The 11,629-nt window shown below is 52.2% G+C and overlaps 1 protein-coding gene and 1 pseudogene across 1 annotated transcript in view; both read left to right on the top strand.

Moving 5' to 3' along the window:
- Positions 1 to 11,629, top strand: part of MYO1F (myosin IF) — a 37,682-nt gene that overhangs the window by 15,677 nt on the left and 10,376 nt on the right. Inside the window, exons 11-19 of the mRNA NM_001192748.1 lie at positions 1,220 to 1,300; positions 1,394 to 1,480; positions 2,468 to 2,554; positions 3,030 to 3,197; positions 4,820 to 4,905; positions 7,453 to 7,534; positions 9,048 to 9,154; positions 9,625 to 9,723; positions 9,883 to 10,027. Of these exons, the coding sequence (NP_001179677.1) occupies positions 1,220 to 1,300; positions 1,394 to 1,480; positions 2,468 to 2,554; positions 3,030 to 3,197; positions 4,820 to 4,905; positions 7,453 to 7,534; positions 9,048 to 9,154; positions 9,625 to 9,723; positions 9,883 to 10,027 (942 nt within the window). The remainder of the gene's footprint in view (positions 1 to 1,219; positions 1,301 to 1,393; positions 1,481 to 2,467; positions 2,555 to 3,029; positions 3,198 to 4,819; positions 4,906 to 7,452; positions 7,535 to 9,047; positions 9,155 to 9,624; positions 9,724 to 9,882; positions 10,028 to 11,629) is intronic.
- Positions 160 to 245, top strand: LOC112447607 (uncharacterized; annotated as a pseudogene).

Genomic DNA, 11,629 nt, shown 5'->3' with positions numbered 1-11,629 from the left:
GGAGGGGGCTATCGGAAATGTCCAGGCCTGGATCAAGAAGGGGGCTGCTGGAATGGAGAGGGGTGGGTGCCTTAGAGAGAGCCACGAGAGCGGCTGTCAGAAGGACAAAGTGATGGACCAGGTGATGGTGGATGAGAACAGGATTTGTCAAGGTCAAGAATGGTGACTAAACGTGCAATGATTGCAAACAGCAGCCTCCTTGGTAGTGTAGGTGGCCTGTTGCCTAAGGGATCTTGGAGACAGTCCTTTCCAGGGGACATTCATGATGGACATGCTGCCCCCTCTCCCCAATCTAGGCTCTAGACAGGTGTGCAAGGTGCCTTTGAAAAGCCCCAGGGCCCAGTGGCCAGGGTCCACCCTGGCCAAGTCATGATGTCCATCCGCACCAAGCTGCAGAATAAGGAGCATATGTTTGAGGCCCTCCACAGGGCCAAGTTCAAGTTCCCTGGCTGCCAGAAGATCCATATCTCCTAGAAGTGAGGATTTACTAAGTTTAATGCAGATGAATTTGGAAACATGGTGGCAGAAAAGCGGCTCATTCCAGATGGCTGTGGGGTCAAATACAGCTCTAATCACTGCCCCCTGGACAAATGGTGGGCCCTGTGCTCACAAGAGCCTGGGCACTGTCCCCTCCTGATTTGGGCGTGCTAAGTCACCTCAGTCATGCCTGACTCTGCGACCCTATGGCCTGTAGCCCACCAGGCTCCTCTGTCCATGGGATTCTCCAGGCAAGAATACTGGAGTGAGTTGCCAGTTCCTCCTCCAGGAGGTCTTCCCAACACAGGGATAAAACCTGTCTCTTGCACTGATAGGCACTCATGCCCACCAATAAATCCCACTTTCCTGTCAAAAAAAGAAAAAAGGATTGTGACTGTAGTAGTCAACACTCCATAGCAATTAATTCATACCAGCTATGGTTCCGTTCTCCATGCATTGATTTATTTAATTCTTAAGAAAAAGCCCTCTAAGAGAGATGCTACTGTGAACCCATTTTAAAGATGAGCAAATAGAGGTGCAAAGTGGTTAAGGGGCAGAGCCAGCTCCCAAGGCAGGAACCCTAATGTCCTAACACCTGGTTTATTGTAGGAATGATGGACAGGGGTGAGGGTAGGTACAGCGATGGGGAAGGCAGGAGAGACACTGGTGGGAGGGGACAAGAGCATTTCAAGAGAGTGGCAGGCCTGTGTAGCCACTCACCTAGTGTCCCTGTGCATCACAGGCCATCAACCGTGCCATGCAGAAGCCCCAAGAGGAGTACAGTATCGGCGTGCTTGACATCTACGGCTTTGAGATATTCCAGGTATGACCCTGTGGCCAACCCACACCCACCCTGAGGGAGGGGGGGCTCCAGCATCACCCCACTGAGAGAGGCACACTTTTCCTCCCTTGGCAGAAAAACGGCTTTGAGCAGTTCTGCATCAACTTTGTCAATGAGAAACTGCAGCAGATCTTTATTGAACTCACTCTGAAGGCTGAACAGGTGGGCAGGGGAAGACAACTGGCCAGGGCCAGGGGTCACTGGGGAGGAGATGTGGGACCATGAAGGTTGCCAAGCAACCAGGGACACCTCAGCCCCACATGGACACTTCTCTCTGCTGACATGTCCAAGCTCCTTCTTCATAGGAGGTTTTCTACCTCTAAAGCTCTGATGAGGGCTGGAGCATTGCCTCTTTGTTCAAACCTTCAATGGGCTTCCTGGTGGCTCAGACAGTAAAGAATCTGCCTGCCAATACAGGAGACATGGCTTTGATCCCTGAGTCAGGAAGATCCCCTGGAGGAGAGCATGACTACCCACTCCAGTATTCTTGCCTGGAGAATCCCATGGACAGAGGAGCCTGGCGGGCTACAGTCCATGGGGTTGCAAAGAGTCGGACATGACTGAGCAGCACCTGCTATGTAGCAGGCACTGTTTGCAGTGCTGAGAAGACCCCCATGAATGGGATGGACAAAATCCTGCCATTTTCATTCTACCCATCCTGCAGAGGCAGAGCCTGCGACTAGGATTCAGGGCAAATACCAGGAGATGATTGAAGAAGTGAGAAAGGGATTTTTGTTTAATTAATTATTTATTTTTGGCTACACCACACTGCATGTGAGATCTTAGACTCCCACCGGGGATTGAACCCATACCCCCTGCAGTGGAAGAGCAGAGTCTTAACCACTGGCCTTTCAGGCTCTGAAAGGGATTTTTTTTTTTTTTTTAAGAGCCAAATGGGATGTATTCACGAAAAGATCACACTTCGGGTAACTGGGGCTGAATTCTGGGACCCCAGAGGGAAGGTCTGACCTCCAGAGAAATGAGATTTGTTATCAGAGACAGTCCTAAGTGATGAGACTGGAGGGACAAGTTATGGGGGGAACATCTGTCACACTTCCTCCACCCATGCTTGTGAAACTAACATTCTAGAAACACTCACATCTTTGCCCAGATGCCCGGTCCCATCCCTGCCCCCTTTGCCACCCCCAGGAGGAGTACGTACAGGAGGGTATCCGCTGGACCCCCATCCAGTACTTCAACAACAAAATCGTCTGTGACCTCATCGAAAACAAGCTGGTAAGGGCTAAGCCAGATTTGGGGGTTCTCGCTGGGCCCCAGTCAGAACTAGGCTTGGGAAATCACTGTGCCCCTGAGCTGGGCTTGGAAGAGCTGGGAGAGCCCTGGAGGTGGGCCGCTATAGACCCTTCTAACCCACGCTCCCCCTTAGGCAGATGGAGGCCCACGGACATACGCATCAGCCACCACGTCCATTCACTCTGCTCACCTGTCACTTATTCACTCCACAAACATGGCCCCCAAGGCAGGCTGCGGGGGAGAGAGGGGTCAAAGTTGACAGGTCCCCCTTCATCTCCATCTGGGGAAAGGATAGAGGCACGGATCCCTTATGGGGTTCCTCACCCCACCCTGTACCAGAGAGCTTCCACAGCATCCCCACACATCGGAGCTTCCCATCACTTCCGCTCCCTCCCAGGAGCGGCAAGGGGTTGGGGCCAGGCCGGGCTGAGCCCTTCCCCACCTCCTCACCCCACAGAACCCCCCAGGCATCATGAGCGTCCTGGACGACGTATGCGCCACCATGCACGCCACGGGCGGCGGCGCCGATCAGACGCTGCTGCAGAAGCTGCAGGCAGCCGTGGGCAACCACGAGCACTTCAACAGCTGGAGCGCGGGCTTCGTCATCCACCACTACGCTGGCAAGGTGCGCCCTGTCCCCGTCCCTCGGACCCCGCCCCTCGGATCCTCAGACTCCGCCCCTCAGACCCGACCCCACCCATCAGACCTCGCCCCTCGGACACGCCCCCTCAGACCTAACCTGACTCCTCCCCTCGGTCTCCGCCCACTAAGACCCAACCCCGCCCATCAGATCCCACTCCCTCGGGCCCCGCCCCCACTACTCAGACCCTATCCCTCGGACCCCGCCCATCAGGCCCCGCCCCTCAGACACCCCCACACACACCTCCAGAGGCTTTTTCCCGCTGCAGCCTCCCAATCTTCCAACAGGAGTTTACCCAGACACCAGCCAGGGCTAAAGAACACTAATCCCCTTCTCGATCCTTCCCCCTACTGACCAGAAATACGATGCCCCCCTCCCACTGACCCCCAGGAATTGGCCTAGCCCCCCCACTATCATGGCCTTTCAGCAGGGCTGGTAAACCCACTGTCCACTCTCCTATCAAGGCCACAGCGCTCCCAACTAACAGAACGGCGACACTTGCCCCTTACAGACTTCTTGGGTGGCTCACTGGTAAAGAATCTGCCTGCCATTGCGAGAGATGTGGGTTTTATCCCCGGGTCAGGAAGATACCCTGGAGAAGGGGATGGCAACCCACTCTAGTATTGCCTGGAGATTCCCACGGACAGAGGAGCCTAGTGGGCTACAGTCCAAAATGACTGAGTATCCCCCCACACACACACACCCTACAGGATACAAACTCCCTCCCATCAACCCCAAATTAGGCAGCAGAGCCCCCTAAGCCCTAATCTGAGCTATAAGCCCCAGTGTCCCCCTGACCCAGAACATGGCCACCCTTCTTCTGATCCCAACTTGGAGACCCCTGGATCGTGCTGCAACCTACCACCTCAGACAGACCCCCTACAGACAGACCCCTACCCAAAGTTTCAGAAACCCACTGTCCTCCCACCCTGGCCAAGGTCCCCCTCCCCAGTTTACAAGACTGCGCACTTTCTCTTTGATCTTATCATGGGCAGTAAACAGTCCCAGTGGTTCCCTGACTGTGCTGCAGCCCACCATTCCTAAAATGGGCTGGGGCTCCGTGCTCCTCATCCTGAGAGTAGCCCGACCAGAACTATAGGGAGGCTGCACCTTGGATACAGACCCAGTCTACATGCCAGGCTGAAACCCCCCCACCCACCCACCCACCAAACTCCAGTCAGTGCTATAACCCTCCTGACACAATCCCCCAGGCTCCCAATCAACCAGAACACAGAGGCTCAATGTGACCTTTTGATTCCAAATTAATTAGCAGACACCCAGGGACTGCTCCCCCCTACCCTCACTCCCCAAGCTGGGCTATAACTGTCACCTCCTCCTTCCTCTGATCCAGCCTGCAGCTGCCTCCCCCAATCTGGACTGTAACCCTCCATCTTCTCTCCCCTCTGACCCAGACTGCAGTCCTAACCCTCCAATCTCACCTTGAACATGAGACCTCCAGGCTGTCCCCCAACCAGGTCCATGCTGCTCCCGACTGCCTAATGTGAACCATAGATACTGCCCAGTCTTCTCACCCCAGAGCGGGCCCCCATGGGACCCCCCATCCCTCACTTCAGATTCTCACTCCTCCCCGTGCCACCTTCTTCCAGGTCTCCTATGATGTCAACGGCTTCTGCGAGAGGAACCGTGATGTCCTCTTCTCTGACCTCATAGAGTTGATGCAGACCAGTGAGCAGTGAGTGGTCTCAGGCGTGGAAGTCTCTGGGCAACTCCCCGTGGGGATGGGGGAGGCCCAGGGACCACCTCACCTTCCCCAGAGCTCCCATCACTCCATAGTGTTTGTGGGGACAGCTGTTTCTAGTCAATTTTGTTGTTCAGTGGCTCAGTCACTTCTGATTCTTCATGACCCCATGAACTGCAGCATGCCAGGCTCCCCTGTCATTCACTGTCTCTCGGAGTTTGTTCAAATCCATGTCTATTGAGTCGGTGCTATCCACCCATCTCATCCTCTGCCACCCCCTTCTCCTGCCCTCAATCTTTCCCAGCATCAGGGTATCTTCCAATGAGTCAGCTCTTTGCATCAAGTGGTCGAAATATTAGAGCTTCAGCTTCAGCATCAGTCCTTCTAGTGAATGCTTAGGGTTGATTTTCTTTAGGATTGACTGGTTTATCTCCTTGCAGTCCAAGGAACTCTCAGGAGACTTCTCCAGCACCACAATTTGAAAGCAAATGGAATATAGCACAGGGTGAATGTTCTAAGACAGTGGTTCATAAAGTGCTGATATTGTGGTTTCTAGAATGGTAACATGAGCATCTTCTGAAAGAAAGAGAATCTCAGGCTCCACCGTAAACTGAATGACTCAGAGTCTGCATTTTAACAAGATCCCAGGAGCCATGTGTACATTTGAGTTTGGGAACCACTGATTTAGAGCAACACTGTCCAATATTACTCCACATCCAGTAAAACTGAGTCTACACAGACACTTATTTTTAAATGGCCTGATTCAGATATAAATTGCATTCCATTAAATGCATCCATTTTTAGAAATGATTTTTAATAAATGTACAGAATTGTACAGCCATCACCACAATCCAATTTGACACATGTGCCTTACCCACAAAGATCCCTCATGCAAAACTGCAGTCAAATCCCCATTCCTATCACTTGTGTGGGCTTCCCTGGTGGCTCCAGCAGTAAAGGAACCCGCCTGCAATGCAGGAGACGCAGGGGTTCCACCCCTGCGTGGTGGGGAGAAGATCCCCTGAAGGAGGAAATGGCAACCCACTCCAGTATTCTTGCCTGGAGAATCCCATGGACAGAGGAGCCTGGTCCATAGGGTCGCAAAGAGTTGGACATGACTGAGCACGCATGCGTGCAAACACTAGTCTGCATCTCACTCAAGGGGTCCACTCATTCTGGATTATAGCCCTCAGGGAGGATCTCATCAAAGAGGAATGTAACAATGAACATAACAATGTTGCCAAACCAAACTCAGGCCTGTCCACCTGACTCACTGCAAAGTCAACCTCCCAAAACTAGGAGGCGGTGAAGGAAAGTACAGCATTAATTGCAGGTCCGAGCAAGAACAGGTAGGTCTACTCAAAAGACCCCAAACTCCCCAAGGGCTTTCAGGGAAGGATCTTTACAGTGTGAGAGAAAGGGTCACAGGGTGTGATCCTTTCACAATTTTCTGATCAGTTGATGGTGAGGTAACAGGGTGATGTTTCAGAAATCTTAATCAACCTGGTTCCAGCTGGTCTGGGGTTTACATGCTGCTGGTCAGAATGTATTTAACTTCTTCTACCTGGCAGGGGTTTTAGTATCTGCAAAACAGCTTAAGGATATGGCTCAGGATATTATCTATAGCCCTTTGTTGTTGGTTGCCAAGTCGCGTCCAACTCTTTGCGACCCCGTGGAACTGTAACCCCTCAGCCTCCTCTGTCCATGGGATTTCCCAGGCAAGAATATTGGAGTGGGTTGTCATTTTTTTTCTCTCTCCAGGGAATTTCCCAATCCAGAGATTGAACCCTTGAACCCTCATCTCCTACACTGGCAGGAGGATTCCTTACCCATGAGCCACCAAGGAAGCCCTCTACACCCACTGAGGAAGAATTGAAAGTCTTCAACTTTCTTTTACAGCTAAACTATCATTATTTTTTCCTGCTTGACTGCTTTCCTTTGTTTCTTTATTTTCTCACTTTTCTGATTAAATTTGCCCTTTGGATTTCAGAGAAGGCCTAGGAGGCTAAAACTTTCAAACAGAAAATAGGCGGGGGACATGGGAAGGAGGAGGAATTGTCTGTCTTTGGGAAGTTCCCCTCAAGGGTCCTGCTCAGGTTCACCAAAGTGAATTTAACCAATCCCCTGTTGATGGACACTGAGGTTGTGCCCATCTGTGGGTATCACCCACGGGGCTGGAGCATCAAGGTCCTTGTCTTTATTTCCCCGCACGCATGTGCAAGCCCCTGCCTGTAAGACATTTCCTCCAAGGGGACCTACCTATGATGCCAGAGATGCCACATCACTTAGTCAAACTGTCTTCTTTTACTTGCTACCCAAGTCATGCACAGTCACGGAGGGAAAAGTAACAGTACAAATAAATCAAGGAACCAAAAGGATGAAACCCACCCTCTGGTTCTCATCATCACACCCACCAACCTTCAGGGAGAACCGCACATGTACAGCATGATCTCTGGGTCCCAGACACCTCAACAGCCCCACCTCCAGGAAGGCACCCAAGGTTCACCTACACCTCCAAACTCCTTCTCTTCCCCCACCCAGGGCCTTCCTCCGGATGCTCTTTCCCGAGAAGCTGGACGTGGAAAAGAAGGGCCGCCCCAGCACTGCCGGTTCCAAGATCAAGGTGGACATGGGGAGGGACAGGCCCAGTTCTACCATTCCTGTGTCCATCTCTCCCCATCGCAGAGCCTCTGCCCCTCCCTCTGGCATCTCCTATTCAACAAGGGCTTCTTCCAGTGCTGGGGTTGGGGAGCTTGGACCAGCTTCCTTAATGTCCTCCTAACCCCCTAAATCCATACATGAGCCATCATCCTAATGATTTTTTTTTTTTTTTTGGTCTTTTGGTCATTTGTCACTTTCTTCTTCGTTATGGTAAAATATACAAAAAGTCAAAGTGTTAGTCACTCAGTTGTGTTCAATTCTTTGGGATCCCATGGACTGTCACCAGCCAGGCTCCCCTGTCCATGGGATTCTTCTCCAGGCAAGAATACTGGAGTGGGTCACCATTCCCTTCTCCAGGCAATCTTCCTGACCCAGGGATTGAACCCACACCTCCTACATTGTCCGGAGGATTCTTTACCTTCTGAGCCTTAACCATTTTTAAGTGTACATCTCAGCGGCATGAAGGACATTCACATTCTTATGCAACCATAACAACCATCGATCTCCAGAACTTTCTCACCTTCCCAAACTGAAACTTTGTCCCCATTAATCACTAATTCCCCATCCTCTTCCCCAGCCCCTTGCACCTGCCATCTTGCTTTCTGTCTCTATGGGTATAACTCTTCTGGGGATTTCCTATAAGTGGAATTGGACACTTATGTGGCTGGTTTATTTCCCTGAGCATAATATCTTCAAGGTTCACACATGTGTCAGAATTTCCTCCCTTTTTAAGGCTGAATAATATACCATAGATATAATGGATATTTTCTTATGCATTCCTCCACCGATGGACACTTGGGCTGTTTTTACCTTTTGGCTATTGTGAAGAGTGCTTTTATGAACATGGGTGTACCATCATAATAATACTTTAATAACAGTATATTGGGCACTTCTCAGTGCTGGCAGCAGACACGAGACACTTTACAGACAGGAGATTAGTCCCACCTGGCAGATGGGAGGCCAAGGCTCAGAGAGGTGCAGTCACTGGCCTGGATCGCACAGCAGAACTGTGATCCATGCCAGGCTCTCTCTACCACTCCTCCAGTCTTCCCCCTTGGAACGATTTCCTTTCTAGTCTCCTCTGCAGGACTACCTCTCAGGCATACACGTGTGATTCTCTGCTTTTAAAACACCTGTGCCCCAAAGGACAGGCAGAAATAACCAGGGAGTGTGTGCTCCCACGTGCTCAGCTATTCCATCAACAAACCTTCGCTGAGCACTTACTCTGCGCCTGGCTAAGCAGTGAGTGCGGCAGGGGTTCAAGGGTCAGGTACACACACATGATATCAACCCCATGTGGTATGTGCTAACAGAGCCACACAGGGACCAGGGATACCTGAGTCCATCAGGTGCCACCCTCCACGTTCCCGTGCAGCATGTCTCAGTCTCTTGGGGCTGTATTCAGAATGGGAAGAGAGAGGGGCCAGAGGGTTGCATCTGTGCCCCCCATCCCCCATCTTCTCTCCCCTCCTTAGAAACAAGCCAATGACCTGGTGTCCACGCTGAAAAGATGCACTCCCCACTACATCCGATGCATCAAGCCCAATGAGACCAAGAGGCCCCGCGACTGGGAGGAGAACAGGTGACCCCACCCCACCCCCGCCCCATCTAAGCCAGTCCACACTGCCTGTCCCTAAGACTGACCCTCCCTCGCAAACCTCCCCCCCCCACCCAGGGTCATGGAATCCATCACAGGTCTCACCCAGGCTAACCCCTAGGACCAGCACAAATTTACACCTAGCACTGACCAAGGTCTCCAGGGAGGATCCCAGACTGTCTGTGGAACTAATAATACAGTCCCCCTCATTCCCCAGACCCCAGGATCCACCCCTAGAATTGATTCTAAAACTGACCACGAAGCAAACACCGATCCCTCCCCCTAGAAGCCAGGCCCCCAGTGCACAGAACTAACTCCCAAGTGGACCCCTGGACCAGCACTGAACCCCCTCCCTAGACCTCAGAACTCACCCCCCAAACTGCTCCCAGCATGAATCCAGACACCCCCGGAGCGGTGAGGCCGCCACCAGGGGACTCAGGCTGCCCTCTCCCCAGGGTCAAGCACCAGGTGGAGTACCTGGGCCTGAAGGAGAACATCAGGGTGCGCCGCGCGGGCTTTGCCTACCGCCGCCAGTTCGCCAAGTTCCTGCAGAGGTGAGCTATCTGTGCCACACTCACCCACCGCCCGCCCCACCCCGTTCCCCCGTCCGCCCCCCGCCCCCCAACTCCAGTCGCCCCACCACCACCCGACGCTCCGCCCACCCTGCCCGCAGCCCCACCAGCCGCTCAGACCCTCCCCCGCCCCGGCCTCAGGTACGCCATTCTGACCCCCGAGACGTGGCCGTATTGGCGCGGGGACGAGCGTCAGGGGGTCCAGCACTTGCTGCGGGCAGTCAACATGGAGCCGGACCAGTACCAGATGGGGAGCACCAAGGTCTTCGTTAAGAATCCTGAGTCCGTAAGTGTGTGGGAGAGACAGACAGACACCAGCATCACTTGCATGGTCCTGTTCTTCAGGCGCCTGGGTGGCCCTGGGCACGTTTCCTCCCCGCCACCCTCAAGCCTCGGTTTCTCCATTTGGAAATTGCAGAGAGTCCTAGTCACCCTGCAGGATCAACGTAAGAATTAGACAAAATGGGAAGTCCGAGGCACAGTGCTCAGGAAAACTAAGTTAGTGGGACTTCCCTGGTGGTTCAGTGGTTAAGATGCTGAGCTTCCAATGCAGCGGGTGCAGGTTTGATCCCTAGGGGAGGAACTAGGATCCTTCATACCAATGGGCATGGCGGGGGAAAAAAAAAAAAATTAGCTAGAGGGTCCTTGGGGCCAGGAAGCTGCTGGAGAAACACACATCCACCTGCGGTGATAGCCCGTTGGAAGGGACCAGAATGTCTTTTTGTCCCTTCCTTTCTTTGTTCTTTCCTCCATCTCCTTCTATCATCTTCATTCCTTCCTTTGCCTTCCTTCCTCTTGTCCTGTTTTCTCTCTCTTTTCTTATTTCATTCCTTCATTCATGAGTACCTGGACCAGAGATTCAGGTCAAAGTGGCAATTTTCTTAGTTTATTTTTATGTGTTCTTTGGCTATGCCACACAGCATGCAGAATCTTAGTGCCCTGATCAGGGATCGAACCCAGGCACCCTGCAGTAGAAGTGCAGAGTCTTAACCACTGGCCTGCCAGGGAAGTCCCAAAGTGGCAATTTTCTTGTTATAAGACAAACCTCATTTCACATCCTCCAACATAGAAATAATCCTTCCAGCACACTGTCATCAGTTTCTAGCCTTTTATCAAAAGGCTGGACGCACCTGAAACTTTATGCTGCCTCTACTTTCAGGAACAAAAGCAACGAGTTCTAGGGATCTAATGTACAGGGCAGTGTGGTGATTAAGGCTGGCAGTACTGTATTATATACTGGGGGCTTCCCTGGTGGCTCAGACGGTAAAGAATCTGCCTGCAGTGTGAGACCTGGGTTCGATCCCTGGGTTGGGAAGATCCCCTGAAAGAGGTCATAGCAACCCACTCCAGTATTCTTGCCTGGAGAATCCTCAAGGACAGAGGAGGCTGACAGGCTATAGTCCATGGCATCGCAAAGAGTTGTACATGACTGAGTGACTAAGCTGCTGCTGCTGCTAAGTCGCTTCAGTCGTGTCCGACTCTGTGCGACCCCAGAGACAGCAGCCCACCAGGCTCCCCCGTCCCTGGGATTCTCCAAGCAAGAACACTGGAGTGGGTTGCCATTTCCTTCTCCAATGCATGAAAGTGAAAAAGTGAAAGTGAAGTCGCTCAGTCGTGTTCGACTCTTAGCGACCCCATGGACTGCAGCCTACCAGGCTCGTCCACCAGTGGGATTTTCCAGGCAAGAGTACTGGAGTGGGTTGCCATTGCCTTCTCCTGAGTGACTAAGCACAGCACATTAAATACTGGGAATTTGCTTAGGAAGTAGATCTTCAGTGGTCTTGCCACAAGAAAGACATGGTAATTATGTGGTAATTATGTGACAGGACAGAAGGGTTAGCTAACCTATAGTGGTAATCATTTTGCAACATAATAGGTGTATCAGATC

Source organism: Bos taurus, chromosome 7 (genome assembly GCF_002263795.3).
Source record: "Bos taurus isolate L1 Dominette 01449 registration number 42190680 breed Hereford chromosome 7, ARS-UCD2.0, whole genome shotgun sequence".
Classification (NCBI taxonomy): domain Eukaryota; kingdom Metazoa; phylum Chordata; class Mammalia; order Artiodactyla; family Bovidae; genus Bos; species Bos taurus.
This window is presented reverse-complemented; position numbering and strand designations above follow the sequence as displayed.